Raw genomic sequence first — 13,407 nt, 5'->3', positions numbered from 1 at the left:
GTGTGAATGTTACATTGTTCAATGTAAATGAAATACTTGTGAAAAAAGTGAGTGATTGAGCCTGAATTTCTATTGTAAGAGGAAGTGTAGAATTGCATAGACAATGTCATCCAGCAGCCACTTTAGCATCTGTTTAATTCTTTTTTCATCTGTGGATGAGGCAAAGCTTATTACTGTGTTTGTGAAACAAATTGCTTAGCAGAATATCTCACTAGTAGTCACAGAGGCAACTCTAAGGAATTCAAATCCCCCCAGTAACTTTTCAAATTATAGCAGTGTTGCCTCTTTCCAAAGAAAGATGAGCAAAACGCAGTAGTATTTATGAAGGATAAGTCACACATCTACCTTCTTCAGACATTTATCGCAGAACACACAAAGGTGCCTGTTGGTACGCATGGGGCTCACTCCACCCCTGGGCAATATTGCATGCACCAGCAACTCTTCCCAAGACACCATATGATTGGCTGAGACTGGAGAGGGTTGCTTCACTGTGCAAAGTGTTTCTAGCAGGGAGATGGGAATCTTATTGAGGGTTTCTATTCCCACGTTGAAAACTCTTCTTATAATGAACTGCCCACTTCACTCAGTCAATTGCACATCAGCTCAGTGGTGTTACTAGCATGTGCAACATCATCCAGGAGCAAAGCTACTCCCAAGTTTTCCTGCCACACTTTCACATGTCCTACAATGCAGAAAGACTGCAGCGTCCAGAGTAGCAAATAATTTATCAGATCAGTCTCTTCTAAGTTCAATGGCATGCACACACACCACTTGACAATAATTTCCATGATTTCTTGATTCTGATTGTGAAAGCACATATTCTTGAGTTCTCTTGCATGGGTTCAGTTCAGACCAGGCTTCAGTAAAGTTGGGGGTGGAGTGAGGCAAAGGCAGTCTGCAGCTAGAAAAGACAGTTCTATTTGCTCAAAACAGCAAGGTAAGCAAACCTAGAAACTTTTATAGGTGCCAAGGAATTAGCCTGCTAAGCTGAAGAAAACAGAGAGAGGTGGGGTATAAGAGAACTTCAGATTCAGTCATACGAGTATATGTTTCATGGGACACAGTGGGTGGCTTTCTCCCTACCCCTTCCTGAGCTACTATTTGCCACCTGACTCCAGTTAGTAGATGTCAGGATTCTAATAAAAAACAAAGTAGATCCTGCAAATGCAAAGTCTGTTCACTCCTGTACACTATCCACATGTGAAAGAATATGCTTATATGAATCTCTCTTAATAATTAGACAGTAAGTACCTAACATTATTTTAAAGACTCTAGGACTATTCAAAACACCCACAGAAGATTCCAATAATAGCTACAAGAAAAACAACAGTATGGTACAAACACTTCCACATGAACAAACATGGAGCAGGGCCATACAAAAATATGTATAATAGGGAAAACCAAAAATATGCTGCTGTGAACATAGTCACTAATGCAGTCACTGTACTTTCCTAGGAGACAAAAATACAGAGCGATTACTGAAAGCTAAGGTTACATCAGGTCCACTGCACTACCAACAAACTCACCTCAATAAGCCTGCACGTATGTTCTTTAAATATAGCAGCATATTCCATTATTTCCTTTTCTCTTCCATTTTTGGCAGCTTCAGTGAGCACAAGAAGTGGAACAGTTGTGTCCAAGAAGGAGTCTGAGATATGATCAATGATAGCTTTGCGGAGCTGGGAAAAGAAAGCACCATTAATTAAATCATATATCATGGTATTTCGTGTGTGTTATGCTATGCAGTAAATGTACTCTGCAAATAAGAAACCTTGGGTTGTATCCAGTGCTCTGTGCACATAGTTTTTGCTAATGCAATGGGACTTCCATTTCCTCTCCCCCACCCCATGCCCCCATCTAAGCTGCTCTGGACCCATGAGGTCCTCCACTCCTGCTTTATGTCAGAACTGACTACTAACACAATCAACTGGGTTAAATTATTCACTGTGAATTATGACTCTTGCTCTTATCAGTACATGTAAAAATACTAAATGTGATGCAAAATGAAACAATGTGCTTTAAAAATTATTTTAAAGAGAAGGGATCTTTATTGATTAGTCATGTACATAGAATGGAAGATGGCAGGATCCCCCAGGATGTGCTTTATAGGTAGCTGGCCTCAGGCACCAGGCCAACTCTGTGTTATAAAGATGTCTGCAAACGTGACATGAAGGCTGGCAACATTAACCCCACCATGTGAGAATCCCTTACTGATGACTGCAGTGCCTGGAGACAGACATTCAGGTCATGTATCCACAGCAGCAGCCAATGGAGAAATGACCACTGGAAATGACCGCTGGGAGGAGCACAGAGAGAAGAAACACAATGGGGCACCTGTAACAGTGAAACTGGATGCCTTCATCTGCCCCAGTTGCAATAATAAAACAGGTCTCTCTTGTATTTGTCTATACAGCCACAGCAGGCGCTGTAACTCTCCAATGGTTTGACTTTACCCCCGAAGGTGCACTTTTCCATTGTCTTTCTAGAAAGATGGATACCAACAACTTAAAAGAACAATCTCAGATTTAAGAGTGTATTTTTCAGCCTCCTGTTACAAATGCTTGGTGAGAGTATCACTTTTTCTAGTGGCTAGTAGAACTTAGTGAATTTTACCTTGTAAGTTGATTTTCACACTACTTGGTACCTAAATGTTCCTGGATATGAACAGTAAAATGTATGTACAGATCTGCACACTCAACGTTATAATCACACATTTACAATATATAAGATGAATCCACAAACTGGTTCTGTCGCCTTTGACACCCAGCATAAATTATTTGCCCATCAACCTGCCTTTTTCCATCACATAATCAATGTAATATTCTTATACTAAGCATAGATTAGGAACAGGATTCTGTCTGGGTTTGAGGGTATAAATAAGACTATTATATTCCAGCAAGGCTATGCTAGATTATGGCTGTTAGTTTTAATTTTATTTTAATGCATTGTGTAAAGATGTTTTTAAAATGTATTGTGTAAGGATGCTTTTAAACAACCTCCAGTATGGAAAGAATCATTTTCACAGAAGAAAGTTGTTATTCTGTTTTCCATCCTTTCTCTCAAAACAGACATTGCTGTGCAGGAGGGGCTGACCAGATCCAGATCTGCTTAGCTTTCAGCAATGCTGCTTCGTCATGTGCCTTTGCCCTAGGACTATTTAATCTCTCACTCTTATATAATGGAATCTGTCATCCAAGGAACTGACTAAGCCCACACCTTCAAGCAATAAAGCAACATTAGGTGTTCTCAGACCACTCACTGGACCCTTGAATACATATTTCTAAATCTTGGACTTTTGGTGTTTCCACTGTTCCAAACCTGCATCCCTAATCTCCATCTGCATTTCTTAAAGAAAAGTGTGTCTCTGTAAAATAAAACAAAAGCATGTCATAATTATTATTTTATGTTATAACTGCTTGCAGAACTATCTATTTAACATACTTTTCCCCTGAGGAGATTACCTGCCTGCGGAGGTCTCTTGTTTTCTTGCACATATTATCTATTGCAATATTCAAGGCATTGCTCCTTTCTTTTTTGTCAGCCTGGAAAAAAAACAGCAAAAATGAAAATTTTGAGCATACAAAGCTAGTATGTTTAACATCTTAATAAAAGCAACAAAGAGTCCCATGGCACCTTAAAGACTAGCATTTCTCGCTACCATAATTTCTCTTTAGAAAATAATATATTCAATCTACTTTAGTAAATTATATTTTTGAACATAACAAAAGGTACAAAAGTACTGTGTTCAACAAGGGTGGTTTGTTCATTCAGGCCACATGTACTTGCAATAAATATATGCTTCTGGTTTCAAGGATTTCCAATCAACTTACGTTCATATTGATCTAGTATATCCAGGCTAACCGTAACATACATTCATATGGGCACTGCCCAACCCCTTGCACATTTCCCTGCTTAGGGGCTCCATTAGAATATACATATTTTTTCATAGGACAATTAATTACAGTAGAGTTAAATAAAGAAATAGCTCCAACTTCTACAAGTTAAAAATAACTATGTAATGCATAAGTACTATTTATTTTATTTATTAAATTTGAATAGCGCTTTTCATCCATAGATCTCAGGGTGGTTCACAACATAAAAATACAAGGTAAAAAAACCCTCAAAACATAAAATAAAAACAAGAAAAACACAAACCAGTAACCCCCCTCCAACAACACATTTAGAAGGGTCTCATATATTTATCGGCCAAACGCTTGGTTGAAGAGGACTGTTTTCACCCGACGCCTAAAGGTGTATAATGCAGGTGCCAGCCAAACCTCCCTGGGGAAAACATTTCACAAATGGAAAGCCACTGCAGAAAAGTTGTCTACAAAAAGCAAACCTAACATCTCTGACGTTACCTTAAGGAAAATACCAGGGTAGGGGTGTGGGGTGGGGAGCATGCTCAGTTGTGACTGATACTTCAAGCTTGTAATCAGAGATAATGATTTTACCCACCAGAAAACTGTAAAGGCTGTCCTTGAAGGAAAACCATTACAGTAGTCCTCCTGAAATCTGGCAGGATTCATTTCCTCCAGAGAGTCTAACCTGGCAGCAAATTTCACCCAATTCTGCCAAAAATCAAATTTATGGAGGTTTCTGTGGTGGGGCAAATTTTAAAGGCGCCCAGCACAGAAGAAGATCCTCTGCCTGTAACCTGACAGGCCTTATCCATTCTGGAGGTGCTACTATGCCTGCAAATTTCAACCATGTTTTGCAATCCCAAAATAAATCCTACCTCCAACACCCACTAACTTCCCTGTCCCCCACCCTCCATACAGACATACCCAACTCATTCTTACAACCTTAACTATGTCTTGCAAAAGGAAAAAGTATAGATACTTTTATTTCCCAGTAATAGTGAATTTTGGAAAATGTTGGCAGAAGAAGCCTCATTTTTTTCCAAATCAGATTCCGCCTAAAACTGACAGGCTGTTTTCTGAAGCACTAAATCAGGATCCAATCCAAACCCTCCAGTCTGTTTATACCCCTAAAGGTAAGGTAAAGGTACCCCTGCCCGTACGGGCCAGTCGTGTCCGACTCTAGGGTTGTGCGCCCATCTCACTTAAGAGGCCGGGGGCCAGCGCTGTCCGGAGACACTTCCGGGCCACGTGGCCAGCGTGACGAAGCTGCTCTGGCGAGCCAGCACCAGCGCAGCACACGGAAACGCCGTTTACCTTCCCGCTATAAAGCGGTACCTATTTATCTACTTGCACTTAAGAGTGCTTTCAAACTGCTAGGTGGACAGGAGCTGGGACCAAACGATGGGAGCTCACCCCGCCGCAGGGATTCGAACCGCTGACCATACGATCGGCAAGTCCTAGGCACTGAGGTTTTACCCACAGCGCCACCCACGTCCCTTGATACCCCTAAAACTGACCTTCAAATCACCACTGAGACAAGAAGCAAACCCTGTAATTTTGAGCAAGTCACTATTTCTCAGTCTTGTGATGGTATTGTGAGGTTCAGCAGCCTAGGAAACTCCTCCACAGAAGGGGAGGGTAGAAATGTTATAAGTAATTAAGGCACATTAAGATCAATCAATGGCACTGGGGAAAAAAGATTTTTTCAGGGCTGGGCCTATCATTAGGCAGAGTGAGACTGTGCTGCCTCTGGCTGCTGATTTTGGGTGTTGTGAAATGGCAACAAATTGGTATATTATTAAATGTATTACTGTTAGATTTTTTGCTGCCAGGGAGAGGGAGAGGTGCTTGTTGGATTTTTTTGCCTGAGGTGCCAAAATAACTTGACCAATTTTGGGTACTATGCACCTTGAATTTTGAAGAGGGCAGATTTGCTGCTCTGCTTCAGGCAGCAAAATGTCTTGGGCCAACTCCACTTGAAATGTTTACAGGTCTACATGCTGAAAATAATCAGGGTTCTGCAATAACTGCACAGTTCAGCAGTGACTAGAAGGAATAATTCACTCACTGTGTTTCCAATGGGGAAAACTACTCGGGCTCACTTAAGACATTTTCGTGCATCTGCAGAAGTCTCACCATTTTGACAGTTTACAATTTTCACAGAGACTGGGTGATCAAAGAAGCTGCTATGGACATATTGAGCTGAAGCTTCATGTTGCAACAGTGAAAAGATGCTTCAGGACATTCTAATATGAATTTCCGGATTAAGTACCCAAGTAAATAATAGAAGTTGTGCAACCTTTAGCAACACCACACAAAACTAGAATGAACACTTTTTGTTTGTTTCATTAAAATATTGCATGCACCGAAAGTACTAGAATGCAAAAACATTACTGCAAGTTTGCTGTTCAGGCTACAGAACAGCAGTGGGCGAGCTAGATTTCATTTGATCATCGGTCCTTTGACATGGTAAAAAAGTAAGTGTATGTAATCTACTCTAAATGCATATGAGGTCTGAGAGCCTAGAAGCAAAGACGCCACCTGAACAAGGGGACTGTTCACACGTAAAAACTCTGGCAGCCTTTACAAAGCCAACAGAATGGTATCCTGGTATAGTAAACCAAGATTAACTGTCATAATTTTTATTGCCTGGAAACCCTTAAACAAGGGAATGGAGAACCTTTTTTAGCCTAAGGGCAACCTCCAAGGGCTGCATGCCAGGGGTGGATATGCCAGGGGGAAAGTAATTCAAGCAATAGAGGGCACGCTTATCTTTCTACCATTGCCCAAACAAAACACCTCTCCATTCTCCATCCAGCAAGCACTATCACAGTTCAAAGACACATTCCAGCTAGGCATATATAATGGAGGGTGCAGGGCAGTGCTAGTAAGTGAGGGTGGCAAGGAAAGGGAGTCTGGCCTAGGGAGAACCCCAAAGGTCAAATAGGCCTGGGGAGTCACAAAGCCTCCCTGAGTGTCAAGTTCTACCCCCCTGCCTCAAACAGAGCTCATTAAGCAGATTACATTTTTGCTAGAAGACCATCTCAACCAGAATTCCCCATGGCAAAGCAGCTGTTTGTCCCAGTATTTTCATCCTACCTCTTCTTTGACCCTATGGTTTGCTTCCAGTTTTGCTATGGCTCTGCTCTGGGAATGAAAGAGTTGTCCTGCTCTTGAATAACATCAGTGAAGAGTTTTCTGCCTTGCAAAATCCAGTGGGAGTGAACTGTCCAGACTCTGGACTGTTCTTTTCCACATAATTGCAGAAAACTCGTGGTTAGGATTGGAAACATGATTAACTATGGCTACAATGCTGCTTACTGGGAAGTAAATTCCATTGAACTAATGGGATCTGTTTACAAGTTAAACATCTCTATTGTAAGTATTATTCCCTGCCTTTGTGCACACAAGGCTATACAACATGCTTAGAACTGCATCACTCATTGTTATTTTTTGCAGAAGGTTTCTCCTGTAAATGTTACTTTAGGCAGTGTTGATAACACTGCAAGCAAAGTATGTCTCTCAATCCCTTGGTTCACTATACATTTAGAACAATTTGTCCAAATAAATTACTTGTCTCAGCACCTTAGTGTAAGAAAACTTATCTTAATTAAATATCTCAAGAGCATCTGTGTTAGTCTGATGTAGCAAAAACAAAAACAAAAAACAAAAAATCCTATGCCACCTTTAAAAAATGTCACAATAAATCAGTTCACCTTTAAATGTTGTGTTCTACATTTTCTTCATTGGATATTGTAATGTTTGTAATCAGTTGACTGTCAGGCCTGATTTTTTTAAAACCAAGGTTTTCAGATCAAAAATAAAACCAACATTTTCCTGTTAATCCAAACAAAATGGAAACAGTTTGGGGGTTGACATCTATCATAAAATGGAAATACCAGAAAATGTGGATAAAGTAAAAATACTGACTTTTGCCTCACAACCAGGGCCTAGTCCCATGGCACGTGCGTGTGTGTGCACATACACACACACAAGAATGTGGCTGCCTCAGGAAAATACTAATTTTATTAAAATTTTAATGTCAAGCTTATATTTTTAGGGTTTTTTTTCTAATTCCCATCTTGCTCCTTAATTTTGACAAGAAGCAAGTTCCCCTCCACCACCCCACATTTTGAGTTACCAAAAATAGGAACAATGTTCACATATAAAATTTATCATTATTCACATCATTATACATATGATTCAGATTTATACACACACACACACACAGATCCATGTATATCCCAGGTTGCCTCAAGTAATCAACACATAGAGACATGCAACAATGCCTATAACAGTATAAAAATATGTATGTATTAATATACATATGTAGAGATAATATTATGCTGCACAAATATTGTACCACATGCAGCTTGATTATTTATTTGTATTATATGCATAATAAAGATTTCTTATGTATAATTTAGTATAAAATTGATCAGGCGTTCTAAAAATAACAAATACACAAGTAGGTTACATATAAGTGGCCACTCAGTACAAGAGGTGGTTCAATACTGCCAAGTTCTGAGTATAAATTCATTTAAAACAGATTCATCTTCCACTCACACTGAGTTCCAGCACAGATGGTTGTGCAACTGCCCCGGGCACTTAGCATTCCACCATAGCCCCTTGTGTAGACAGAATATTTAGAAGAGCACAACATCAAATTCCACCCTTTGTGCTTAGGCTACCATTTTGATTTCAGAAACTGAAACCATAAAGAGTACAGTGGTACCTTGGTATACAACCATAATCCGTTCGAGAGGTCTGGTTGTAAACCAAAACAGGTTGTAACCCAAGGCGCACTTTCGCCAATGGGGCCTCCCAAAAAAAAATGGTTGTAATCCAAAAAAGGGGGGGGGGTTGCAATCCAAAAAAAAGGGACACGCACTTCCGGGTTTGATGTGGTTGTAATCCAAAATGGTTGTAATCCAAAGTGGTTGCAAACCAAAGTACCAGTGTACTGCAATGTTACATATAAAAGCAAAATTACAAATTCACCAAGGGTGAAGGCCTTGGACTCCGCAGATGGTGGGGGTCTGCTTGACAAGGGCCTGATCTGTGAGGCGTTATCTACATTTTGCTTATTCCTTCCTCTCATTTATGCCTAAAATCTGGTTGGAGCGGATTATTGCATATCTCAGGATCACAAAGCTTAATTTCCCTCAGCAACTCTTGAAGAATCCTTATTTTAAGAATCCTGGAATTACACCAGAAACAGCACAGCTCCTTTCCAGTTTCCACTCCAAGTTGTGCGTAAAGCCATGCTCAGCCTCTGGGTGACAACCTGTGCATTAGTATCAGCTTATCAACAAATTCAAAATCACCACAGGTGCTGGTTAGTGAAACTAGCAAATGAGAATAGAGTTCATACACTTGCTTGGTCAGTGTGTCCTGTATAAGATATATTGCTGTGTTTACATTTGACATATCCATGACCCTCTGTGCTTTTACAAATGAAAGTGTCCGCCTACCCACTGTGCCAATGTTTCGTCGATGCTATTCCATGGTGGTTGTCCTGATGAATTCTCAGAGCCATCTGTTTCCCTGTGGTTTCATATTCCTTTGATAGAAGAAATAATAACAAAAAAACAACCCCTCTAACTAATACTACTTGCACTATGTTCAGACTGCCTGCCAATGTTCCACATGTGTATACTCTTAACCTCCTTGTTCTCTGCAATATTAATGCTAGTAGCAATATCCAGTGAATGAGGAAGCGGAGACTTTATTCAGTGTCTCCCATGGTTTCCCTCTGGGGCACTTTCCCCCTGTTGATTCTTCAATGCTCTTAAAAAATGATCTGTACCTTCCCCCATTCCATCCTCAGACAACAGGCAGAGTCAGATGGGGCTGTAGGATGGTGCGGAGGCAGGTTTTGTAATTGAAAAGCTGAGCTTGGAAGAAATGCTGTATTTTCTTAGTCTTTCCCCCCAGCTATCTCTCCCCCTTCACATACTCAAAGTCCAATGCAATTCCTCAGTCCCCTACTGTCCTCCCATAGGGGGGCGAGGAGCAGGAAATCTCTTCTAAACCTACTTTTTAAACACATAAGGCGAAAACAAATAAATGGTACACAATTTTTGTTCATTGTTTACATCCTTACCAGGAGCCAATTTACCTCAAAATAATGACTTGGTCTCCTGAGAGGCTGGTATGCCAAGAATGATATGATTCACACTGTACAATTCAATGAAGCAGCATTTTGCACTGTCAACTTGCTCACCCACTGTTGTTTGCAATGCCCAATGTATCTCATGTTAAAAGTGAGCTACACCCTAAGCTGGAATTTGTTAAAATATTTTTGGCTGTGACTCTGGAGCTGCCCAGTAGAAGACGATTTTCCAATATGGGCTTGATTTTACTTGGTTCTCCTGCCACCATAGAAATAGAAAATGTGAAACTAGCTATTGCTATTGTTTGTTACTATGTATTTTTGTGTGTTTATATTATAAACTGCCCTGTGATCCTTGGATGAAGGGTGATATATAAATTTTAATAATAATAATAATAATAATAATAATAATAATAATAATAATAATAAAGTGGAAAACAAAGAACATGTTACAGCCAAGCAGGTTTTAATGGCTGTTTACCAACACACCAAAGTAGGATTAGCTAGCCTCTCATCCACATGCTAGGCTCCTTTGCATCTTTTCCATATCTGATCAAGTTTATATTAACATTTGCCCCTGGCAGTCAGTTGGTTGTCCATAATGACAGAACCAGCCTTGCTTCAGAAAATCATAAAATGCTTTGAGAGATCTATGTTATGTTTGATGGACACTGTTTCATATCTATATCTAAATCTATACATCTGAAGTTACACATTAGCTGGAGATTACTATTTTCCAGAGTGCCAAAAATAGGGCATGAAAGACTTGGTTGCTCTGAATGTATGCATACATTTCTTCTTCTTTTTGAAAACGAAAATGCTTTATTGAGTTTTCAAAACAAATAAAACAAACAGAACCGCCAACACCCTTCCATAAAAAACAAGGGGAATTATTCTTAACTGGAAATGTGGGTTGAAGTGTCATCAGTGTGCAGATGAAATCCAGCTCTCTCCCTCCTTTTCAGCAAATCCAAGAGAGACAGTGGGTGCACTGATTTAGTGTGTGGGTGTGGTTAATGGTCTGAATGGGAGCCAATAATTATTCTCAATTCAGGCAAGGCAGAGGTACTGCTAATGGGTGACTTGTATGCCCAGCTAAGCAGCAACAAGCGATGTTCGCAAACCAAGAAGCAGCATGAAAATCCTCTTCCTTTTGCTCCTTCTGGCTGTTAAGAACAGGCCACAATGCATCCTAAATTTGGCTTGAAAGATCACAAGTTGCGCACACCTATTTAAAATATATGGGTGGTGTTGTGTTTTTTAGATGGACACAGGCCCAGAGATTGCTCTGAGTGACAGAGCATGGCCAGAATTTTACCACGACGCAACAATTAAGAATAGAGCTTTGGCTTCTCAGATATTCTCCTCCACACAACTGTAACCACACTGAGGGGAAAGCAGAGCTGCACTTATTGGCCCCATCTCAATGTCTCCTGCTGGCCCCAGCACCTCTGCCAGCCACATGTCTGGAAAGAGGAGCCTACTGTACACAGATAGGCTCTCCCCATGATCAGGAACACTTATTGCAAAGAGTTCCTGACCATAGTGTTAGGGCCAGACCAGCTCACAAGGTTTACAACTGGGAGGGGCATGGAAAGGGCTCAGATTAACTAGTGTTCATGCTGGTACCTCTTAAGTAGCTGCCACTGACTAACCAACCTCTTCCGTTATTCCCAACTGTGAAAGATTCGAGGGGATTATAAACACCCAAAAGCTGAGAGTGTGAAAACTGTATTCTCTAAAGGCAGGTGTAAGAAACATCAGGCCTGGGGAAAGAATGCAGTCGTCCTGGCCTCTCTAATCTGGGCTTAGAGACCCTCCCTAGGCCACATCCCATTCCCAGGACACATCCCTCACTGACCCTGTTCTACACAATCTTCATGTGTTTTTGCCTGGTTGGAATATATCCATGACCTATGATAATGCATCTTGCTTGTCTTTATATGTGGGGATGTGTAGGAACCTCCGATGTGTGTGGTTGGAATGCAAGCTACTGCACAAAGTAGGAGTAATATCTGTTGCTCTGCCCACTTTTGCCCCTGGCCCAAGCCACTTTATTTTTTACTCTGGCCCACGAGGGTATGCAGGCTTTAGCTGAAAAAGGTCACCCACCCACAGCTTAAAGCCAATGACTAAATGTTTCTGATATATGTATGTCATTGAAATATTACTATTGTTAGCTAGAATGTATTCTCAGTACTGATAACATCTGAAACTAGTTCCTATGGAAAAACAAGCATGGTAGAGACTGACTGAACAGAATTTGAATCATCCCTACACAATGTTGTCTAGGGGGATATGGGCTCTTCTGGGGTTTTTTAACATGTGGAATGGGATGGCAACAAACTCAATAAGGTAAAGGTACTCCTGACCGTTAGGTCCAGTCATGGATGACTCTGAGGTTGCGCGCTCATCTCGCTCTATAGGCCAAGGGAGCCGGTGTTTATCTGCAGACAGCTTCTGGGTCATGTGGTCAGCATGACTAAGCCACTTCTGGCAAACCAGAGCAGCACATGGAAACGCCGTTTATCTTCCTGCCAGAGCGGTACCTATTTATCTACTTGCACTTTGACGTGCTTTCGAACTGCTAGGTGGGCAGGAGCCGGGACCAAACAACAGGCACTCACCCCGTCGCGGGGATTCAAACTGCTAACCTTCTGATCGACAAGCCCTAGTCTCTGTGGTTTAGACCACAGCGCCACCCACATCCCATAAATAAACTTATGTATCCATAAATCTTGACTATATTTTATTATTTAGATTTTTTTTATTTCAAAAATAATTGAACTTTCTCAGTGGCAGGGAAAGAGGTTGTGGAGAAACCGGAAAATGAGTTAAATATAATAGTCTAACAAAGTGAGAAGGGGAGTTTGCATGGAATTGCACACAAGCTGGAAACTATAGTATTCTACTGACTATTTTATACAGCAGGGATTCAAAGAATCTTGAAGGGGATCAATCTTGGCTTTGTGAGCATGGTTCTCTAAAGTTCCCTGCAGGAATTCTCTATTTTTTTAACCCCAGGAAAGAGCAACACATCTGAACAAATTAAAAGAAAGTTGTACTTCTGGAATGTAGAGTTCCTGGAAGATGATGGCAGAGTTCAGAGACTTCACCAAATGCTTGCTCTCTGCAAAATTCTCTTAAACCCAGGCAAAGGTTTTTATCAAGTCTTCCCTCAGAAGAAGAAGAAAAAAATCAGTTTTCATTTCCTGTGAAGGATCACTTCGTGATTCAAGAAACTCATACAGATAACCCTTCATGTACAGTAATACAGGCATGTGATTATTTTCAGATGGAAAGGGCTAAGGATATTCTTAGTTCCCTGCTACACTGAATATTTCCATTTTGAGTTTGGACAAATAGCATGCACCAGTCTTGTAACCACAACTGGTCTATGGATGCACGCTTGAGGCAAAAGCCACATCC

General features: G+C 40.7%; 1 protein-coding gene across 9 annotated transcripts in view; it reads right to left on the bottom strand.

Moving 5' to 3' along the window:
* Positions 1 to 13,407, bottom strand: part of CTNNA3 (catenin alpha 3) — a 543,396-nt gene that overhangs the window by 246,678 nt on the left and 283,311 nt on the right. For all 9 annotated transcript variants that reach the window (XR_014548214.1, XR_014548215.1, XR_014548216.1 and 6 more), the window contains 2 exons: positions 3,462 to 3,542; positions 1,527 to 1,679 (listed from right to left, as the gene is read on the bottom strand). Coding sequence is in view for 6 of the 9 variants with exons in the window: in XM_083614464.1 (XP_083470590.1) it covers positions 1,527 to 1,679; positions 3,462 to 3,542 (234 nt within the window). In the remaining 3 variants the exon portion in view is untranslated. The remainder of the gene's footprint in view (positions 1 to 1,526; positions 1,680 to 3,461; positions 3,543 to 13,407) is intronic.

The sequence above is a fragment of the Podarcis filfolensis genome (assembly GCF_964270895.1).
Source record: "Podarcis filfolensis genome assembly, chromosome: 5".
Classification (NCBI taxonomy): domain Eukaryota; kingdom Metazoa; phylum Chordata; class Lepidosauria; order Squamata; family Lacertidae; genus Podarcis; species Podarcis filfolensis.
This window is presented reverse-complemented; position numbering and strand designations above follow the sequence as displayed.